The following is a 22,380-nucleotide window of genomic DNA, read 5'->3' as shown; positions in this document are numbered from 1 at the left end:
GTCTCACACCAGTAGTGCAACGAAGGACCACAAGGGAGAGCCTTCTCTTAGGAGTCCTCAGTTTTCTCTTGTATGTCACAGGCAATGGCCTTTGTCCTTCATCTCCTCCCCTACTCCTTAACTTAGGATAAAAATCTCCATCATGGAAAGATGCCTGCTTTCTGCAATGTCTGCACCCTCCGTGTTGGGATTTCTTGAGGAATCGTAGGTTTCTCTGAGCCACACACTGGAGCCTTTCACAGACTCTCCCGCCTTGCCTTGAAGTGGTATGCAAGAGACAAGGTAGTAGCAAAACTTGATCCAGTAAACTGCTAAGTTTGGTTCTTGAACGCGATAAGCTTCAGAGGGGCCATACAAACCCAAGCAAAGGGGCGGGGAGCACGGAGGAGACATCCAGCTTGGACCCCGGCTCTAGCCGCAGTCTTTCCCTCACGGATCAAATCTGCCCGTGAAGGGGATGGGTTTTTCAGCAAGGCCTTCCACAGTTCTGAGTCTTGTCTGTTGGACTATTCTCCTCCTTCGACTGCCAACCCCCCACTTCAGTACTGGAAGGAAATGGTTAAAAGGCTGTTGCCCTTCAGGGCCTGGGAGGCAGCTGGGAGGGGGCGGCAGCTTTGCGCTTTATAGTGTCTTCCTCCTGGGAGGGCTGGAAGGTTGGGACGTTCTTGCTGTCCCAGAGTGGAGGCGAAGGTCTGGGAGTGTTTCGAGGAGAAGGGGAGGACAGCCGGGAGGCGTGTTCCCCTGGAGTTTTCTTTTTCTTGCGAGCCTTCGCGCGCGCGCGCGCGTACAGTCATCCCTTTAGTCTGGCGATTGCGGACGGGCGGTGGAGAGGCTCCGTCCCACTCGGTGGCCGGAGGCTGGAGACTCGGGAAGACTTCCCCGGAGGAGCCGTGCCCAGGAAGCTTTCCGAAGCGGAGGCAGCTGTGCTTCCCGGGCTGCCGCGGCGTGGGAGCCGGGCACAGCCACCACCCACCCTCGCCGGCTCCGCTTCCTCCCGCCCAGGCGCGGCGCGCGGACCGGGCAGCTGTTTGAGCCCGGCGAGCTCCACGGTCGGTGCAACTCTTTCCTCGGGGACCCGAGCGGGGGTGGGGGTGGGGGCGCTACCTGGGAGGACTGGCGAGCCGGGAGCGTTTTCGCCAGGCGCCCTGCAGCTTGGCGACCCTTCGCACAGGGGCTGGCACCCACCTGCCCGAGGGCGCGTGGCGGGGCGGGCGCGTCTGTGGGAAGGGCGCGCTCCGGAAACGTTTGGGGGTTGGGGGACTGATCGAAAGCCCCCAGCCTCCCCAGACGGGATTAGGATTTTTAGTCAGAGGAAAACCAACGGTTTTCCTTGGTCTCCCTTTTCCCCCAAGCATATAAAAACTTTGTGGAACATCACGCCCTCGTCGCTGGCTCCAAAGCCTACTTGCGAAGTTTGCTTCGCAGCCTTTTCTTACTCGCCTGCTTCTCCTCCTTGCACACCCGGGGTATGCCAAGGGTAGCCAAGGGCACTTGGTGTGAGGGACTGATGTGTTTTGGAAAACCCCCAGTGCAGCTAATTTGGAAACCTGCCTGTAGAGGTCTGGGCGTTGTGTTCTGTGCTCTCCTTTAAAGGGCACTTGTTGCCTTTCACGTGCAGAAAACAAGGGCTGTTTCTAGATAATCAGCCTCTGTTTACACCATCCTAATGGAGTTCCCGGATAGAGTTGGCGGCGGAGGGGGTGGGGTGGGAGGCACATTAAAGTCAGTTGTCTGTAAGGAGAGTTGCTAGTTTCTTACCCAGCAAGCAGAACCCACAGAAGACTAATAAAAAGTTCCTAGTTTGTTTGGGTTTTTTTTTTTTTCTCTCCTCTAGTAGATATTCGTGGCCTCCTGCCCCATCTGTGTTAACTAATTGAGAAACATCTTGGCAATCATTTCAGTAAATTACGTGCTCTAAATTTATGCCATTTTGGTAAGGTTGGAATTTCCAAATTACTAATTACAGGTGAACTTTAATCCTGAGAATCCAAGATGTTAAATGCTTGCAGTGTAAACCTAAGGATTCAGTCGTCTTCCTTAATAATAGCTTTAGAACTCCATCAAATTCTTAGCCCCCAAATATGAAGAAGGCTGAATCTATAAACTGTGTTTTTCAGGGTAGACCCTGAGATGCTTCACTAGAGCTAGGTCTGATTGTGACCGAGAGTTCCAAGCACAGCATGACTTGGATCCACGGAAATGTGCTACAGGTTCATCCATGGAGGAACATGCATTCGAGAGGCTTTTTGTTTATTTGCTTTTGCATTTTTCACCCAATGATAATATGGTACCCACATATCTTTGGCAAGTATCCCTTAGCTCTGCAGCTTAATATGTGTCAAGAGCTGATGGAGATGTCATCATAAATGATGTAGCAGTATCATTGTGAGAAGAACAAGAAACGTGGCTTTAATGGTAGCTAGCTCACACTTTGATGAGAACCTATAGCCTTGGCCTCCATAGTTCCTGCCTAATCAGCTGACCAAGCAAACCAGCATGCTGATGTTCAAACACTAGTGGTACCTTTCCTAGCTGGCATAATAGCCATGATAGCCAGGTCAGTTCACTAAATATCCTCCTAGTGGACTCTACTGGGCAAAGAGCCACTCCATTTCCAGGAAAGGCCTTCTCTTTCTTATTTTTAAGGAAACATCACTGAAGGGTCCATCCCAACTGGGAAAGTAGGAGGCTGTAGTCATTAAATAGCATAACATACTGAAGGATTTCTTTTCTCTCATATCTATGATCTAAAGAAGAGAATGACAAGGTGCTTTGTTCTTAGAATCTTGGTCTCCACTGTAGAATGTAAGCAGTGGCATTTTGTAGATCTACAGTATTCGGTCAAGTATTCACTCCAAACTGTGAGAAGCAGGAAAAAACTGCAAACTGTTTATAATTAAGCAAAGCAAAGTGAGGCATTATGCCTGTCCTGACATTCTTTGGCCATGAAGACTTCTTCAAGACCCACTTAACTCATGATTAAAATGGGAATATTGCCCCTGCCTACCAGAGTTATAAAGTTCAAGTCAGAAAACAGATGCATACATAATAAATTATTAATATACATACAATGTTATTTTTTCACGTTCCCAGGAAAAACCTCAGGGGAAGGCAAAAGTATATGGTATTTGCACCTTGTACTTACTTTAGACCTTCTGCACAACTTGAATAAATCTTATTTCATCGACATATTGAGTAAACCTAAGCTCTACTGATTTCCCAACATAACTGTCAAAATTCCTAAAAGCGGTTAATACCAACTATAAATAGGCCAAGAAAAAGGACACAATTTTTAAAAAACTACATTATGACCATATATATCATAGACACATGCCACTGCATTAATGAGGTTATGGTCTTCATTTAAAGAATCATTAAAAACTCACAGAGAAGAAAATTTACAAAATATTTAAATGGGAGGAGCCATTTTTAATTTACCTTTGATTACTGTGTTACTACCAACCCCTCATTTCCTCCAACATCTTTTCTGTAAAAAAAAAAAAAATCACTTATTTATTTTGAGAGAGAGAGTGAAGAGGGCAGGGCGGAGAGAGGGAGAGAGAGAATCCCAAGCAGGCTCCATGCTGTCAGCACAGAGCCCGAGGTGGGGCTCCAACTCCCAAACCCACAAGATCATGACCTGAGCTGAAATCAAGAGTCAGACACTTAGCTGAATGAGACACCCAGGTGCCCCTCCAATGTCTTTTAAGGATTAAAGTATCCTTCTGAGCAAGAAGGACCACTTGCTGTCAGCAAGTCACTTAAACAAACAAGAAAACAAAAAACGAAAACAAATGATCTTTTGGAAACAAGTAATCACCCTCCCAAATCTATTGTTTCATGGAAACTCTGGGAGACTGTTGAAACATTTTAGGTGCTAAGAAAGCACAAGAATGAGAGAGATAGTGTGGTCTAGTGGCTAAGAGCTCAGGCTCAGAGTCCAACAAACCTGCCTTAGAATCAACATTGCCACTACCACCTGTGGACCTGAAGTCTCCTTGCCTTTACTGAGCCTCTGGTCCCCTATGTTTCTAGAGGAACTGTGCATCGGCCTCACAGAGGCATGGTGTGCATTAGACAACACCATGCATGTGAAGTGCTCAGCACAGTTGGTGTGACAAATGTAACCACATAGGATGTTTCAAAGAAAGCATGAAACAGATAGCCCTTGGAAAGCCAAATTCTGTGCCTGGCCTGGAAAGCCATTATTACCAGCTTCACTTGCTGGCAAGTATTGGGATAATAATTTCTAAAGAATGGAAGAGAGAGAGAAAAAATTCCTGTCAGAGAGGTGGATTGTACACATTAATCATCAAGATTTTCAATAAAATGAATATTTGGTGTGTATCAATTACATAATTTTTAATCAAAACTAAGATTGTTAAATGTATTGGTGGTATTAACCAGAGTTCTGATTTTAAAAGAGCATTTTATGACACTTTAAATAACTACCTGTGCTACATTTTAACCCCGTGTTCATTATTTACCATGTGTACAGCAGAACACATTTTGGAATATTGAATTGTTAGTTACAGAATTTGCTAATTTTATGCCTTGATATCATGTAAATTTACTCGGCAAATAATGCCTTTTCTCTTCCATTAATAAATAAAATTTTGTATCTCAACTCTTGAAGATTTTTGCAATTCAGATTTTTATCAGCCAGTGTAATGGAGAGAACAAAGTAACTTTTGATCTACTAAAGGAAAAACCCATATGTCCTCATCTATATTATAATCTAGATATAATCATGGATGGAGATGAGAGAGAGAAAGAGAAGGAAGCAGAGGGGCGTAGAGAGAGACCGAGACAGAGACGGAGATAGAGATAGAGATAGAGATAGAGATAGAGATAGAGATAGAGAATTTGCCATAATGGAGCTTTGATCTTGTCTTTTTTCCCTGCCGTGGGATAACCTTACACAGATCTTATCTAATTACCAAATATATATTACTTTTTACCTGACGCAGTAAATAATCATTGACTACAATTATTGGCAGCTGGATTTTGTAACCAATTATTTTTCCTCCTTTCTTTTCCAGGTGAAAAAAAAAAAAAAAGCAAGTGTATAAAGGAAAGGTAGTAAGAGACATTTCCTCAAATTTGCATCACGATGGAAACCTTTTGCCTCAAGGTGTCCTTCTGGGTAGCGCTGGTTGGATGTGTGATCAGTGATAATCCTGAAAGCTACAGCACAAACCTAAGTACTCCAGTGGATGATTTCACCACTTTTCGTGGGACAGAGCTCAGCTTCCTCGTTACCACTCATCGGCCCACTAATTTGGCCCTACCTAGCAATGGCTCAATGCACAGCTATTGCCCACAGCAGACTAAGATTACTTCAGCTTTCAAATACATTAACACTGTGATATCTTGTACTATTTTCATCGTGGGAATGGTGGGGAATGCAACTCTGCTCAGGATCATTTACCAGAACAAGTGTATGAGGAATGGCCCCAACGCGCTGATAGCCAGCCTTGCCCTTGGAGACCTTATCTATGTGGTCATTGATCTCCCTATCAATGTGTTTAAGGTAGGAAGTAACCACAACTATATTTGCAGGTTTGAACATACGTTCTGATTCCACAGTAAGAGAGTTGCTGCAGACCTTTGGAGTTTTAGTCTGTGTTTTTACTGAGAGTGATTTCTGCAGCCTTCAACTTTGGTGGCCTTTAACATTTTTATTATTTGTTAAATGTTACATTTATTTGCTAACTTAATTGTTCACAAAATCGCGTTTTGGGGAAGACTATTCAAAGTCACGGTCTTTAATGAAGCAGATTCTCATGCCAGCCCTGAGCTTGCTGAGTGGATGGGCAATCTTGGGAAGAAACTGGATTTTTCTGAGACTCAGTTTTCAGGGTGAGATCTATTGAGCCCAAAAGATACTTAAAATAAGTATTTCTTCAGTTTCTGTAACCTTTTTAATGTGATGCCATTCAGTGGCCAGATAGCCAGGGTACATGTTGAAATGAAGGTACCTGTTTTATTTTGACGATCTGGATTGATGATGGAAGCCAAAGGGTATGCTGGCTTCCCTCAGTTGTCTCGCTGACTTAGAGATAGTGAGGTCCACGTGATCTCAGCTCAGTGTTGACCTTGTTGAACAGTGTCACTAAAGCCATTTAAAATAGGCCTCAGTTTACTGTTGCCTTCTTCATTTCTTCAGTTTACAGAGTTTTTATTCGTGGAGTACCCACTGTGTGCCTGCCCCTGAGCTAGGCAATAAGGATCCCAAGACAAATATGACAAAAGTGATGCCTCAGTGGGAGGGGAAGATAACTCACCCACTGTCACTGTGATCATCTTGCTTTAGGGACTGGTTAGTACCAAAACAAAGTAAAGCCCAAAGGAATTAGATGTTTCGTATTTGGTCTAGTGGTTGTGAGGGGAAAATGGCTGCAAGAATTCAAGTGAACTAAAATTCAAGTAAAATTACGTGGTCTATGCCAGATGTTATGGAATGTCTTTATTCTAAACCCAGGAAAAGTACTTTCCTCAGCCTTTCTTTTTTTTTCTTCTATGTCTTATCCATAAAAACAAAACTATTCTGGGCAATAATATTCTGAAATATGACTTTAAGTAGCAAGTTTTGTTTGAAGACATGATAAATTTTAACTAAGAGTCTCTCGGTTTCCAATAAATACACTTAAACTATGGCAAAATTATGCTCGCCTAACAGGAAAAGCGGTCATACGATGAAGTGCTGACAGTAAAGATGAAAACAATGATTACAGTCTCGAACGTTACAAATAAAAAGCATTTCAAAAGTACTCAAGTATATTGTTGGCAAAATTGGAGAAATTAGACAACAAATGATAAAAAAAAATTATATGCCATCTCTTTTCACAGAATGGCATGAAAACATGTTTTCTATTTGAACTTGAAATGGGATTTTAGAACTGAACTATGATGCAAAACTGAAAATGCATAATTAACTTAAAATGTTTAGCACATGCTATAGAACTTAAATTTTTTTAAAGGTTATTAATTTTCTCTTTATGAAATAATGTGTGTGAACACGAGGCTTTCTCATGACATCTTTCTTTAATAATAGATTTAAAGTGTTTATATGACTCTTATTCAAAATTTTACTCTAGTAGTTATGTTGTAGAGTATTAAACATTGATTATTCATACTTATATACTAGTTAACCAACCCATCATGCCTCAGAAGAATAATTAACTATCTCTGAATTAATTATTCCCGTTTGACCATTTGCAAAGAACATTTTTGGAAAACCAATATTTGCGACTGCTGGAAAAGACACTCGCTTATCTCTTTGAGGTGCTACCTGCCAGTCACTAGACTAAACATCATTTCTAGTCCAGACCAACACACGAAGCCAGACCGTCTGGACTATCCCCAGTTGGTGAAAATTCAAGTAAAACTTGGTTTTACATTCATATAACAATGGATAATAATTTATACATCCTCATTTGACCAAATGGTTCTTCCTTTTGGGACTCTAATACTTTATATCCCTTATTGTAGTTCTATACAATGTGAACAGTTTGACAGGCTTTTACATCGCAGGGGTACATTTGTGTAATTACTGTTTTTCTAAAACTCACATAATGAGACATTTAACCAACATTAATTTTAGAAAGTAAACCTTTTGGGTTAAAAAAAATACATACATGCTTTAGTTATTTCAATCTTCTTCCAGAGGAAAAGAAGAAAACATTTAAGCTAAAAAGCCTCCCAGTATTTGGGGGTTATTTCTACCTCATTCTGTCAGTCCTCTTCTCTGACTTGGGAGACGAGAAGATGTAGTTTCCCTGATATCTGCCCAGGGGAGTCCAGAGAAATCCTTCCTAGTGATGTGAGCTCTGCGCCTTCCTGCCTTTGGTCTGCAGCTGCCTCCTGCTGTAAGAGTCTGATGCTTTGAAGTCTCACCTATCAGGCCTGTGGACTCCTCTTGCCATGGCATATGCTGCAAGGTGAAGCAGCAGCTGTCCATCTCCCTTTACCATGGTGTTTAGTGCCAAGTGGCTCTCGATCTGTGAGCATGGAAGAGGGGGTCCCTCCACACCTATTTCCAAAAGTTTCCTAATCAATCTCCCTATCTTCAGGGTTTCTTTTCTCCAGCCTATACTGGTCTTCACTTCTACTTACTGTCATTTTAATAAAAATCACCCAGGAGCTTCCATGTTTAGTAGTCGAGGTCCTCTCCACTCTGACCATACTTTACCTACTTCCTACCAGCTGCCAATGTGCAGGCACAGCTCTTGTCAAAATGCCATCACTGCAGCTAACTAAATAACATTCTCAGAGGGGCACCTGGGTGGCTCAGTCCATTAAGTGTCTGACTTGGTTTCGGCTCAGGTCATGACCTCATGGCTCGTGAGATTGAACACTGTGTTGGGCTCCAGGCTGACAGCGGGGAGCCTGCTTGGGATTCTCTCTTTCGCTCGCTCTCTCTCTCTCTGTCCCTCTCCTACTCATGCTTTCTCTCTCTCTCTCAAAATTAATAAACATTTAAAAAAATAATAACATTCTCAGAGAGGCTAGGTCTAGTCACTGAAGGACTGCTACTGAGGCATTTACAGATCCTAAATTGAAAAATAAATCCAAAGTTACATGTGTTGCATAAATAAGAAATAAGCCAAAAAGTGGAGAGAGTCTCCTCTGGCCCTAGCTTGTACTCTCACACACACAGACACACTACCTGGTGATAAAATCAGACAATCTGAGACAATAAAATTCAAAGCAGAAGGAACCAAAGGAAGCAAATAAATGCCAGTTACCTTCTTGGTTTTCAAGCATGCAAGGGCCTTGCAAATGGCAATGTTGGGGAAAAGTTGTTACTAACGTTATCAAAGGATTACTCTAATTCTTAATCATGCAAAAAGCATAATATCACTAATTATAAGAGAAGACTGACCAAAACAGGAGAGAGGAAGGGAAAAGAGTTATCGACCCTTTCAAATACTCATGCTTGTCACCTAAACTGATGATGGATTTTATGTGTGAGGAAATTACATTATCTGATATCCTGAATTTTCAAGAAATGCCCAAATTTAGCCAGTACATTGATCCGTGTATAAATTGTTTACATCCATTACAATGACAAAGCAATTAAAACCTTGTATCTTAGGGATACAAATAACCCCCAACTACTAAATGCCAATATAGGTTAGAACAGCAGAATCTAATAATTGTACTCTTTAATGATTCTTGAGATTATGTTAATGCCATAGAGTGCCATCTATAGGGAGATGGGTTATAATTTTGAATAGAGGGGAACCTCTAAAAGTGATGTTTATGCATGGGTAACCAGCCAAAGCTTGGCATCATGTGCTTTCAGGATAACAGCTCACCCATGTTTGCACACAGATATGCCCATAAAACACTGTAGCTCAGCCCCTTTAGTAGAAACAGGAATGTGGGGAAATATGTGTACGAGGAAGTAGATTGCAAAGGATTAAAATGGTGGCCAACGGAAGAAGTGGAGTCCAATGACTTAGCATAGAAATCTCTCACACGCAGAGCTGGGCATTGAAACTAGTGATGTCGTAGATGATACTGTAGGTGAATAGTGTCTCTTTTTAGCATGTAGGGTAAAGCAGGTTTGTGAGAAGAAGCTAACCAGCAAGTGGCAGAATCTAGTAACTGATTGTTGGTTACTAATTTGGACCACTCTAAACATCCACCTCTTATTGAGGACAATGAAAATAAACAGATATAATTCCGTTTGAAATTATCAGAAATATTTTGCAATGGAAAGTCAAGACTCAATATGTTGCTCTGGCAGAGGATCTGAGCAATGTGGAAACCAGAGACGTTTGCTTGGAGCCAGTTATCTGCATATTCACACAGCCTTTGACATCTTGTGCAACTGGAATCCATTCTGTTGTTGGGGCAGCCATACCAAAGTTGTCTCCTGACACATCAAATCACCAAGGCAACTTTTGCCTAAAAAATAAATCGCCACAACTTATAGATTGTGTGTCTCAAACATAGTAGTCATTCAGTAAGTGCTTTTTGGTATAATTTGATTTGTTCAGGGTCTTTACTGTTAAAATTGACTTCTTATCAGATTTCTCTGAGATCTTCCAGTTTAAATACTGATGGTACTGATGATTATGATGACAATTTGTTAGAGGGAATCTTCATTTATGTACAAGACACAGGAAATTATCTGTGGTCTACGCATCTTATTCCCCCAAATTGATCAAATTACCCACCAGATTATTGCCTATGTGATAATGATGGTGTCTCCCTTTTACTTAGCATCAAGCAAATAAAAACATATCCTTCTTATGTACTCCAGTAATAGTACTATAACCATAAAATTAGGGATAAAAACTATATTCCCTGAATTTTGATAAAGAAAAGTGTGTCCTTTGACCAAGATCTCTGCCCCTTGTTGATGCATTGCAGCTAAATGTTTCCTATGGGGTAGCTCTGCCTCTGCCTTCCCTCCTGGGCCTCTCTCTGTACACATTCCTTTACCTCCCTTTCCTGGAGCTAACCTGGCCTGTCTGAGAATACCAAGATGGTCTCTCTACCTGGCAGATTTTCCCTTCAGGCCTCCTCTGGCTTATTCTGCTTTATTCTTCAGATCTCAGCTTAAACATCTCCTTGTCTGGCAAGTATCTATAACCCAAACTGGGTTAGTGCCTTTCTCATGCGCTCCCACGACACCCTCTATTAACCCTGAAATAGCATTTAACACACACTCTGTTGTATTTGCCAATTCACTTGCCTGTCTGCCCCACTAGACTTCAAGTTCCTTAAGACAGGCTGCCATAATTCTCATTTATCATTGTATCTCCTGCATCTAGCATTGTATCCAAGTTAAAAAATATTTGATGAATGAGTAAAATAAGAACATGTACTGGTACTTGCTTCTATAAGAGTGTTTTTCCTCCCATGCAATTCAAGATCTAAAAGCTGACTTCCTTTTTGAATTTATTGAATTTCTACTTTTTTCTTGCAAATGAGCAACGTCTCGGGGTCCATAAATCTGAGGGAAATGTGTGCAAAGCAGAGCAGCACATAACAGGGTCATTTTCCCCTTCTGCCTATGTCTGGACCACTGTGTTACCTTCCTCTCTCTGGTACATAGAATCAATTGAGGACTCTTTTTTCAAAGTTTCTGTGCAATATGCATTCTTTGAGCATACTTGGAATTGTGGTTTTGATTGGAATATTAAACCTACACGTGATTTGGGATATCAAAATGAACATTCATATCACTAAAGATTTTATTTGCTCTTCAGAGAACAGGAAATAGGTTGAGTTTGAGTTTCTGGCGTTGCTAGGACACATGCGCATTGCAAAAAATTCATTATGCTAACTAGCTGATTTTAGAATATCTGTACACATAAAATGACAGAGTGATAAATTTATTACCCAATTTACTGTTTGTTATAAGGAAGTTGCTGTCTGGAAAGGCTTCAGAACCCTCTCCAACTCTACCTCCCATTCTGACTTTTCGTTTCCTGTGTCTGGGAACCTCATTGCCTTCTCTCATGCTCATGTTAAGTAATTATTCTCATGTGAGGTTACTCTCTTAACCCTCAGCATTTGGCTCACAGCACAGTTATTCCTATTTCAGGGAGGTGGGGGGATGGAAACCATCCATAACTGCAAGATTGTTCCCATGGCTGAGGAGAGAGAGATGGTTTCAGTCCCGTTCTCATTAGGAAGGTGTGGAGATGTAAAGAAACATCATGGCTGATGATACTCCCCCATCGAACCATTCAGCTCATGGAAGAGGCTGCTGTGTTCTAAATTTAACATAAAATAGTGAGGGCTGGGGAGGGGATGTAAATGTTGCACTGCTTCAAGCGTTTGCAGTACAAGCAGATGTTCGGGTATTTCATTCTGAAATATTTCTATGGTGTCTTCATCTACAAGTTGCTAGGATATGAGTGTTATTTCTTTATTATCATACAAGGGTATGCAGTTGGTATAAAGAGTGTGCTAACTAAAATGAAAGAGGGTGGGGTATCAACTTCTCTGTGTCTGAAGTTGATTCTAAGACTAGAGTGATTAAGTGTGGACTGTTCTAAGAAATTCTGTCAAAATAAATTTGATATACTGCCAGAAATTCTACAACTGCTTTCTGTAGCTACCATATTCTCCTGGGAGTTCAAATAACTGCTTTCTATAGCTATACTTTTATTTTTAACTATGTCTAGCTTTTCTTGGAAAAACTTTCCTACATTATAAAGTTAATAGTTGAGATTAAATTCGGTAACGGGACTAAACGTTAAGTATCACTCCATATTAATTTTTGGTAGCCTTATTTTTAAATATGAACATCAAAAATTTTACAAGACCACATGCTCTGAAATGTTTACTTAAACTTGGAAGGTTTGAAGTCCCCGGTGTTCCTGGACTCAGGAAGCAGCGATCCAAGTGTGCCCTCAGGAAGATTTAATCCTATTTTTGGATGTGCAAATTGAGAGGTTACTTTTAGAATTTAAACCTCTGTATGAGGTTTGTTGACATTGTTTGCCATCTCAACTTTTCCAACAACTTTCTTAGAAAAGAGCGTCCGTAATGGAAGCTGGTCAAATAATTCTTCTCATAACATGAATCCTAAACATATGAGCCCTATTTTACTCTAGAAGGCAATGGGGATGGCAGTGGATTGGCCATTTGGTTACTCAGTGACATCAGATCTTTCCTCTCTAAATGTTCTTCCTTTATCCATTCAATAGATAGTCACTGAGCTCTTACTATATACCAGTCATTGGGGAAATAGCAGTAAAGAAAAACAGACAATCATCCTTGCCCTCTTGGAGCATACATTCAAGTAGAAGAATACAACAGTAAGCAAGTTAAATAAATAAATATCTCACATAGATCACTGATAAGGAGAAAAGTAAAATGGGAAAGAGGAATAGAAAGAAAGGGGGAAAGATACTAATTTTAGAGTGGTGGCTAAAGAATGCCTCCATACAAGATAACAGTTGAATAAAAACCTAAAACTTTCCACGCCACTATCTAAGGTAAGAGCATTCCAGCAGAGGAAATGGCAAAAGCAAAGTCCCTGAGGCAGGAATGTGTCTGGACGGTTAAAGGACCAGCAAAGAGGCCATGGTGGTGAGTGGAAGGGAGACAGTAGTAACATGAGGTCACAGGGATAGGCGGTAGGCTATGTGATGGGGGAAGCAGACAACATAGGGCCTAATAATAGGGTAACCGTATATTTTATCATTTAAACCAGGACACTCTGAGAGTGAAAAGAGACACTGTCATCAATAATTGCGTCTGGACAATAGGCATAAACATGGATTGTCCTAAAAATATCATGTCCTAAACATTGACACCCTACCTGTGCACCTTTTATAAAGCCCTTAGCCTTTTCCTCTGAGTGAGATAGAAAGCTTTTAGAAGGTCAAGAGAAGATTAGTGACATGATTTGGTTTATATCTTAACAAGAGGATTCGCTCTACTGTGTTGAGAAGCACTTCCTGAATCAATGAAGGAAAAACATGCAATCTTAAAATATGTTATGTATACCAATATGTACTGTGAGAATAGTATTCCCTGAAGCTTAACTAGCATTTGCCCTGTGTCAGGCTAACTTTTTTGATCCTCACAACAAACCCACGGTGCACCACAACTGAGATACAGTTTTTAAGGATTTCCTCAAGGTTATACAACTAGCAGGTGGCAGTGCCGGGATTTGGATCCAGTCTGATCTCGGAGACCATGCTGTAGGACAAGCAGCCATACCACTTCTCTTCCGTATACCTCATAGGGCAAACTTTCCAGTCATCCAGATGCCATCCCTGGTACAGAAATATATTTTCAAAGACCATGTTTAAAGATAAAGTCAGACCCTTTTCTCTCCTCCATTAAATCCAATAACTTCTTCAGTTGCTTATTTAAGACAGAAGGAAAACATCATAAAGGAAAATGTGTATGATACAGAGACTGTTCTTCAGAATAGTATTTATGTTGTAAATCTTGCAGATTGCATTGGCACATCTGGTAAGCAGATTTTTGTATTCTATACTCGTCATGTTGGTGAGGTCAACCGACAGAAAGGAACCAGAAAATAAAATAATAAAACAAAGGTTGAGCTCTTGATGAGCTGATTGTCTAGACATATACATCTGCTTATCTGCTCAGAGGGACACATTTTGCTAAATAGGTGTCTCACCCAGTTATTTCTGGGAGGGCCAGGCAATTTTTCAGTGGACATGAGACAAAAATGAGTGTTTGTGACTAGCCCATAGTTTTATTTGGGGTGGAAACATGAGATTTTATTGCTAAAACTAAATGTTGCATTTCTAGACCTTCCTTCCTAGGTTTACCAGATGCACAGGAATTAAAAGGGGAATGTGGAACACGATGATGTTTGGGAAATATGTCTCAACTGATATTTAAAAAGAAGCCAGAGGGGCGCCTGGGTGGCTCATTCGGTTAAGCGTCCAACTTCAGCTCAGGTCACGATCTCACTGTCCGTGAGTTCGAGCCCTGCATCGGGCTCTGGGCTGATGGCTCAGAGCCTGGAGCCTGCTTCCAATTTTGTGCCTCCCTCTTTCTCTGCCCCTCCCCCATTCATGGTGTGTCTCTCTCTCTGTTAAAAAATAAATAAAACGTTAAAAAAAATAAAAAGCCAGAAATCTTCAATTTGAAAAAAAATGTACATATGAAGTGTATTATTTTGTGAAGTGGTCCATTGAATCTAAAACTAAGTAAGGAGTTTATTAATATCCCTAGTTATAAAAGCAACAAGTAAAGCAAATAATTACTGGACAAGTTAAAAATGTCCAAAGTCATTGCCTATCAGAGTATGAAAGGAATGGGATGGGCACACATCTCTGCCAAGTACTGAACAATATACTGTGCCCCATCCCACATGAGTTTTCTAGCTGATGAGGCAATTCTGCTAAATGTCTGTACCTGGAAGGAAGGAAGGAAGGAAGGAAGGAAAGAAGGAAGGGGAAGGGGAGGAAGGAAGGAATAAAGAGAGAGAGAGAACCATCTCTGCTGCGAATTTTTAACTTAGTTTCATAAAATAAAAATGTCCTGAACACTCCAAAATTCTCCCTTAAAATAATGTCATTTATGTCATAAATGCTGTTTTTCTGAATATTTCCATTGTTTCCCCAAATTTGATTTTCTTATAGAAAATAAACCTATGAAAATTAGGGGAATGTTACATCATTTAAGAGCCATAATACTGCGTAAACTTTAAAAAGTTTATTGAAGTATAATATACATCCAGAACAATGTACATAAGTATCAACTCTATGAATTTTCACAAAACGAACACATCTGTGTAACCAGGATCAGGAAACAGAACATTACCTGCTCCCAGAAGTCCCTCAGTCATGAATCACCCTAACTCCCAAGGCAACCACTTTCCTGACTTCTAATGGCATGAATTTGCCTATTTTTGTATTTTATATAAATAGAATCATATGATATATATTCTACTCTGTATGGCTTCTTTTGTTCAACATTACATTTGTGAGAGTAACCCACATTGTTGTGTTGTAGCTCATCCATTCTCATTACTCTATAGTACTTCCTTGTCTGAGTATGCCACAATTTATCCACTCTACTCTATGTAGGCATTAAATGGTTTCTAAAATTGAGCTAATATGAATAGTACTTCTATGGAAATTCTCATATGCATCTTTCTGTACATACATATGCTGAAATATATATACACACATACACATATATGACCTACGTAGGTATATATAAAAAGATGTATGTAATATTTGCATATCAAAATATACCTATATATTAAATATATATTTTTATATAAATATTGATTATAAATCTTTAATCTAAATTTTGATCAGTAATTTTGGAGAACTATACCAGGGCATGGTACACTATTAAGAATTAGGCAGCAATGCCTAAACAGGAATTTTTTTCTAATTCTGAATGCTCTAAAGACCTGTGTGGCATATGTGTGAATTGTGTTCATTGTAATTCTTCTTTGGCTTTCAATCTGTTATCTGCCTCCATAATGGATAATCCCCACATCAACTCACATATTTACTAAGTGTCTATAGAAAACACAAATCTAGGATAACCATGACTTTGAGTGGCACACATTCTGTTTGAGAATACAAACATATACAATCAAATTAGCCTAACTGCCAGGGTAATCTTATACTCTGGTGTTTTGTTGAAGTTTTTGAGACCACCAAACATGAACACACATGAAAAGCATTTTAAAAGTGAAACACCTATTTAACATTTTCTTTAAAAATAGAAACACTGCCATTTCTCTTTCTCCCAAAGGAGTATCTGCAGCTGAAACAAAATTAGTCAAATTAATTTCAAGGGATACAGAAATAAGGTTTCAGCATTTTCCATTACTGCTATAATAAATGGTTATTTATTTAAAAATATTCAGGGGTGCCTGATTGGCTCAATCAGTTAAGTGTCCAACTCTTGATCTCGGCTCAGGTCATGATCTCGCTGTTCGTGGGTTTGAGCCCGTGTTGGGCTCTGTGCTGACAGCATGGAGCCTGCTTGGGATTCTCTCTCCCTTTCTATCTGCTTCTCCCACTCTCTCTCTCTCAAAATAAATTAAAAACTTTAAAAAAAATGTCTAAACACACTATGAAACACAAATTAAAAAACAATGATTGCAGACAGTAAATGTTATGAGAGTTTAAGTTAAATTAATGAAATTTTCCACACAATCTCTCTGAGGTTATTTTTGTTAAATGACATATCTTGGGTGTGCCAGTTGCTAGGTAAAACTTGGAGGTTTAGTTATAATCTGGTTACTACTATTAAAATAAGATTGGTAAGGGAAGGTTGCTATAGAAATTTACCAAGTTGCAGCTTATGAAGACAGAATAAAATCCCTCATAATGTCATCCACAAGGTTTGCATTGCAGCATCCCTAAAAAGAAATTTTATTTGTCAAAACCACTGACTCAATTTCAAATGCAACTTACAATGGTCTTATAGCGCAAATAATACATACTCCCAGAAGGTATTCAGAAGTGAGTGAAATGTGTGTGAGCACTGGGTTTTGCAATATTATGAATATGCATTTAAACTTAGGTGATTTGTTGAAACTTCTCCTGCTTTTTGTTCCATGGAAATAGCTTCATAGGAATATTTTCGTTGGTGTTATAGAGTGACCTTAAAATTGCCTCCATCTCCTGGGCCACCATCAAGGAGGGGAAGTAAATCTGGAAGTACTATACACTAAAAGGGATATTCCAGAGCTTCATGTGCAAGCACTGAGTGCTCACCATTTCTGCTGTCTCCTCATTCTCTGGCCCAGGGGTGGGTCTACGACCAGTGGGCCAAATCCAACCCAACACCTATTTTTGTAAATGAACTTTTATTGGAACACAGCCATACCCATTACTTAAGTAAATCATTTTGACAGACACCATATGGTCTGCAAAGCCTAAAATATTTGCTATCTGGCCATTTACAAAAACAGTTTATCAACCCCTGTGGCATCTCACTAACTACCCTGTTCCTGCCTTTCATCCCTGCCTCTCACTCTCCTCCATTTTGTTCCATAGTAGGTCAAAGCTCAAAACCTTAACTTCAGAAATATTAATATGTCTTCATAACCTTTGATATTTTTAAGTGGCTTATGTCTCCAACTCCCAAAAAAGTAAATGGGCATAATCCCAGGAAATTAAAATTTTTTTAAATGGTTTGTAATTGATCTTAAATAAATTACTTGATCTCTCAAGTCATTATTTTTGTACGAAATAATAATGAGGGACCCTAATCCCATGGAGTCCCCTTAGGCACAATGATGCATGGTAGGCTTGCTCCTGAAGTGACTACTAACATCAATTAGAAGAACACCCGGGGTGACTGGGTGGCTTAGTATGTTGAGCGTCCAACTCTTAATTTCACTTCAGGTCATGATCCCAGGGTCTTGGAATAGAGCCCTGCAGTGAGCTCCATGCTGAGCATAGAACCTGCTTAAGATTCTCTCTCCCTCTTTGCCCCCACTCTTCTGCTCCTGCTCTCTCTCTCTAAAAGATAAATAAATAAATAAATAAATAAATAAATAAATAAATAAATAAAATCATTAAAAAAGAACAGGCAAGGGCTGTTATTGTCTCTTTGTCTCCCCCATTTAGTTATCACACATCAGAACTCTGCCTCATTGAGGGTCTTGGTGACCAGGTATCCATGAAACCTATTGGATAAATCATGCATTTCTCATCAAAACTGAATAAGTTTTAAATTCTTTGTCATGATCTTAGAAGTGTTCATTATCTTGTCTTTCAAATAATTAACATCAGCACTAAGCCAAGTGACCAGATCTTTCAGCAATCATTCATGTTTCAGTTAGGAAAAAGAAGTAAAGAAGACTTTTGCATTTATTTTAGGGAAATATCATACAAAAAAAAAAGAGGTACTCCCTAAAGATTTTAAAGACAAAAACTTTACATAACTTGAAATTATTGGATCAGAAAATCACTGTATATTTATTTGGTATGCCACTTAAGTTACATGGTCATATGTAATTTACATACATACTTTAAAATAAATGAATGTTTTTATCTCTGTTCTATAAAATTCAAGGAATTTTTCTTTGATAATGGGTGAAGGGCCATGTCATAGACAAAGGGGAAAGTGGAGAAAGGATAAGAAATACTCTGTGTTCCTTTTTTATACAGTGTGTGTGTGTGTGTGTGTGTGTGTAATTTTGTGGTACAGATATTCTCTGTATATATAGTCCTTTTCTCAATTGTTGGGGAAAAGAAGGTGCTACAGGGGATGGAGGAAAGAAGACAGAGTTGGTGATGGATGCATCCCTGGGACTCAACTCTTAGACACTATGTAATTCATCAGGTAGACAGAAGACAGTTCATATATATTTAGGAAGGGAGGGAGAGAAGCAGGGAGCATAGACTCTCAGAATGTTAGGAGTCAACATCTTTAGTTCTGACTGTGTGACCCAGAACACTGAGCTATTTACAATCTTACAGAGATACTAATTCAAACTGGTCTTGTGTTCAGGTTGATATAATAAAAGCAGCTCTCAGCTGATAGACCAGAGTCTATCTCTACTGTGGTTTTGAAATTTTTTACTTATTTGCAGTAACTCTAACTCTCATGAAATGATAAACATTTAAGTTTGTGGAAATGGTCCAGAAGAGAAAACTGGTACAGAATTGAAGACATCTAATAACATGTTATTTCTCTGCCAGGAATTTTGGATAAATGAATGAGTAGAGAAAAGTAAGTGCCTTAGGGCTTAATGTTTATCATTCAATCCCTTTTTAGGTTCCTTGATCCTCAGTGCATCCCCTCATTCTGTTCAAATTATCTCTTCTCTGCTAAAGACATCCATGATCTATGACTAATGGTTAATTTGGAAAATTTCATGTTATGTATATTTTACCACAGGTAAAAACAATTTTAGGGGGACACCTGGGTGGCTCAGTTGGTTAAGCATGCGAATCTTGATTTCAGCCCAGGTCATGATCTCCCAGTTTGTGAGTTCGAGCCCCATGTCAGACTGTGCTGACAGCATGGAGCCTGCTTGGGATTCTCTCTCTCCCTCTCTCTCTCTGCCCCTCCCCTGCTTGTGCTATCTCTCTCAAAATAAATAAAGTTTAAAAAAAGTAATTTTTTAAAAACTATGAACTTAAATGAAAATGTAAAAGTATAAAATTTTAGGGACAAAAAGAAAGAAAATCTTTGGGATCTAGGACTAGACAAAGCATTCTTAGACTTGATAGCAAAAGCACAATCTATAAAAGAAAGAATTGACAAATAGAACCTCCTCAAAACTTAAAACGATTACTCTACAAAGGACCCTCTTAAGAGGATGAAAAGAAACCTACAGACTAGGAGAAAATATTTGCAATCGCCAAGTCCAATAAAGGCTAGTATCTAGAATACATAGAAAACTCTCAAAAGTCAACAACAAAAAAATCCAAGTAGAAAATGGGGAAAAGATACAAATAGAAATTTTACTGAAGAGGACATATAAATGACCCAATAAACACATGAAAAGATGTTCAACATCATAAGCCATTAGGGCAATGCAAAATGGAAACCACGGTGAGATATCACTACACACCTGTAAGAATGACTAAAATAAACATACATTGCTGGTGAGAATGAAAAATTGTAGAACCACTCTAGCAAAGAGTTTGGATGTTTATTATAAAACTAACCAGGGGCGCCTGGGTGGCTCAGTTGGTTAACCATCTGACTTCAGCTCAGGTCATGATCTTGCATGTGTTCGAGCCCCGCATTGGGCTCTGTGCTGACAGCTCAGAGCCTGGGGCCTGCTTTGGATTCTGTGTCTCCCTCTCCGTTGCCCCTCCCCCACGTTTCTCTCTCTCTCCCTCTCTCTCTCTCTCTTAAAAAAAATAAAATAAACATTAAAAAATTAAAAAAAGAAAAACTAACCATGCAATTACTGTCAGACTTAGCAGTTGCACTCTTGGGCATTTATTCCAAAGAAATGAAAATTACATTCATGCAAAAACCTGTTCATGCATGTTTATAGTGATTTGTTTGTAATAGCCAGAATCCAGAAACAACTCAGATGTTCTACAGTGGGTGAGTGGTTAAATAAACTATGGTACATCCGTTTCATGCAATACTGCTCAAGATTAAAAAGGAACAAGCTATTGATATATATATATATATAATTTGGATGAACAATTTTGGATGCTGAGTGAAAAAGCCAATCTCAAATGATTATGTATTATATGATTTCTTTTATAAAACATTCTTGAAATGACAGAGTTATACAGATTGAGGACAGATAAATGGTTACCAGGGATTAGGAATGGGAAAGGGAGGGGAGGTGAGTGTGGTTCTAAGAGGACATCATAAAGGATCCTTGTGGTGAAGGACCTGTTCTATATCTTGACTGGTGGTGGATACACAAACCTACACATGTCATAAAATTGCATAGAACTAAATACAAATGAGTAACATTGGAGGGATATGAATAATATTGCTGGATCATATTAATATAAAAAAATGATTGTACCAGTTTACAGTCCCATCAGCATTACATGACAGTTCCAATTTCTCCACATGCTCACCAGCACTTATTATGGGTCTTTTTAATTATAGCCATTCTAATGATGCATGGTGGTCTCTCATTGTGGTTTTAATTTCTGTTTCCTGAATAGACTAAAGATGTTCAGTATTTTTCATTTTCATGTTCTTATCTATTTTTATATCTACTTTGGTGAACTGTCTATTTAAACCTATTATACTTTTTAATTTTTGTTAGTCTTTATATTTTTTAATTGTAGGAGTTTTTTTTATATATTCTAGACAGAAGTCCTTCATCAGATACATGATTTGCAAATAGTTTTCTCACTCTGTGGCTTTTCTTTTCATTTTCTTAATGGTATCTTTTGAGGAGCAAAATTTTTAATTTTGACTAAATACAATTTATCAAATTTTATGGATCACGTTTCTGGTGTCATATCTATGAAATCTTTGCCTAAGCCAAGGTCACCAAGAAAATTCTCCAGTGTTTTTCTCTAACAGTTTTATAGTATTAGCTTTTGACATTTAGATCTTTGATCACAGTTTTTGTGTAGGATATGAGGTAAGCATCTAAGTTCATTTTTTTGCACAGGCATATCCAATTGTTCCAACACCATTTTTGAAAACCCTCTAGTCATTGAATTGCCTTGGCACCTTTGTCAAAACTCAGTTGATGATCAATGTTAAGAGTTTATTTCTGGACTTTCTTTTCTGTTCCAATGACTTCTGTGTCTATTGTTTTGCCAGTACCATCCTGTCTTGATTAACTATAGTTTATAGTAAGTTTTTAAACACATATTGTAAGTCCTACTTTGTTCTTTCATTTCAACATTGTTTTAATTTTTCTAGATTCTTTACATTTATATATAAATTTTAAGATAAACTTTTTCACTTCCTTCAATTTAGATGGGGATTATATGGACCTTTTAAATGAATTTGGAGAAAATTGCCATCTTCACAATATTGATTCTTCCAATCCATAAACATGTATTTTAGATCTTTGATTTCTCCAATATTTTGTAGCTTTCAGTACATGTCGTACACTTCTTTTGTAAAATTTATTCCTAATTTTGACACTACTTTGAATGAAGTTGTCTCTTAATTTCATTTTTGGATTTTTGGATTTTTCGGAGCTGGGATATTGAAGTGCAACTGGTGTTTGTATATTGCTCTTGTATCTTGTGACCCTGCTGAACCCCTCACCATTACTCTTGCAGCAGCAATTTTTTTTGTTGCTAGTGTGTGATGGTGAAAAATACAATGACTATTAAAACAGTTTGGTGCCACTGTCTCTATTTGTGCTAAGGGAACCAGCAGCTTTCCCCACCATTGCTTTTGTACCAACAAGGCAAAAGGCAGTAATCTGCTAGTGTTCTCTTGATCTTACAAAGGTTCTCAGGGATCCTCAGGAGTTGCAGACAACAC

At 39.1% G+C, this 22,380-nt stretch overlaps 1 protein-coding gene across 1 annotated transcript in view; it reads left to right on the top strand.

The window, feature by feature from the left end:
* Nucleotides 1–602: 602 nt before the first annotated feature.
* EDNRA (endothelin receptor type A) overlaps nucleotides 603–22,380 on the top strand; it is a 67,041-nt gene continuing 45,263 nt past the window's right edge. The window contains exons 1-2 of the mRNA XM_043567857.1: nucleotides 603–1,049; nucleotides 5,043–5,533. Coding sequence (XP_043423792.1) covers nucleotides 5,114–5,533 — 420 coding nt within the window. The 5' untranslated portion in view covers nucleotides 603–1,049; nucleotides 5,043–5,113. The remainder of the gene's footprint in view (nucleotides 1,050–5,042; nucleotides 5,534–22,380) is intronic.

Source organism: Prionailurus bengalensis, chromosome B1 (assembly GCF_016509475.1).
Source record: "Prionailurus bengalensis isolate Pbe53 chromosome B1, Fcat_Pben_1.1_paternal_pri, whole genome shotgun sequence".
Classification (NCBI taxonomy): domain Eukaryota; kingdom Metazoa; phylum Chordata; class Mammalia; order Carnivora; family Felidae; genus Prionailurus; species Prionailurus bengalensis.
Note: the sequence above shows the minus strand (reverse complement) of the source record. Positions and strands in the feature narration are given on the sequence as shown.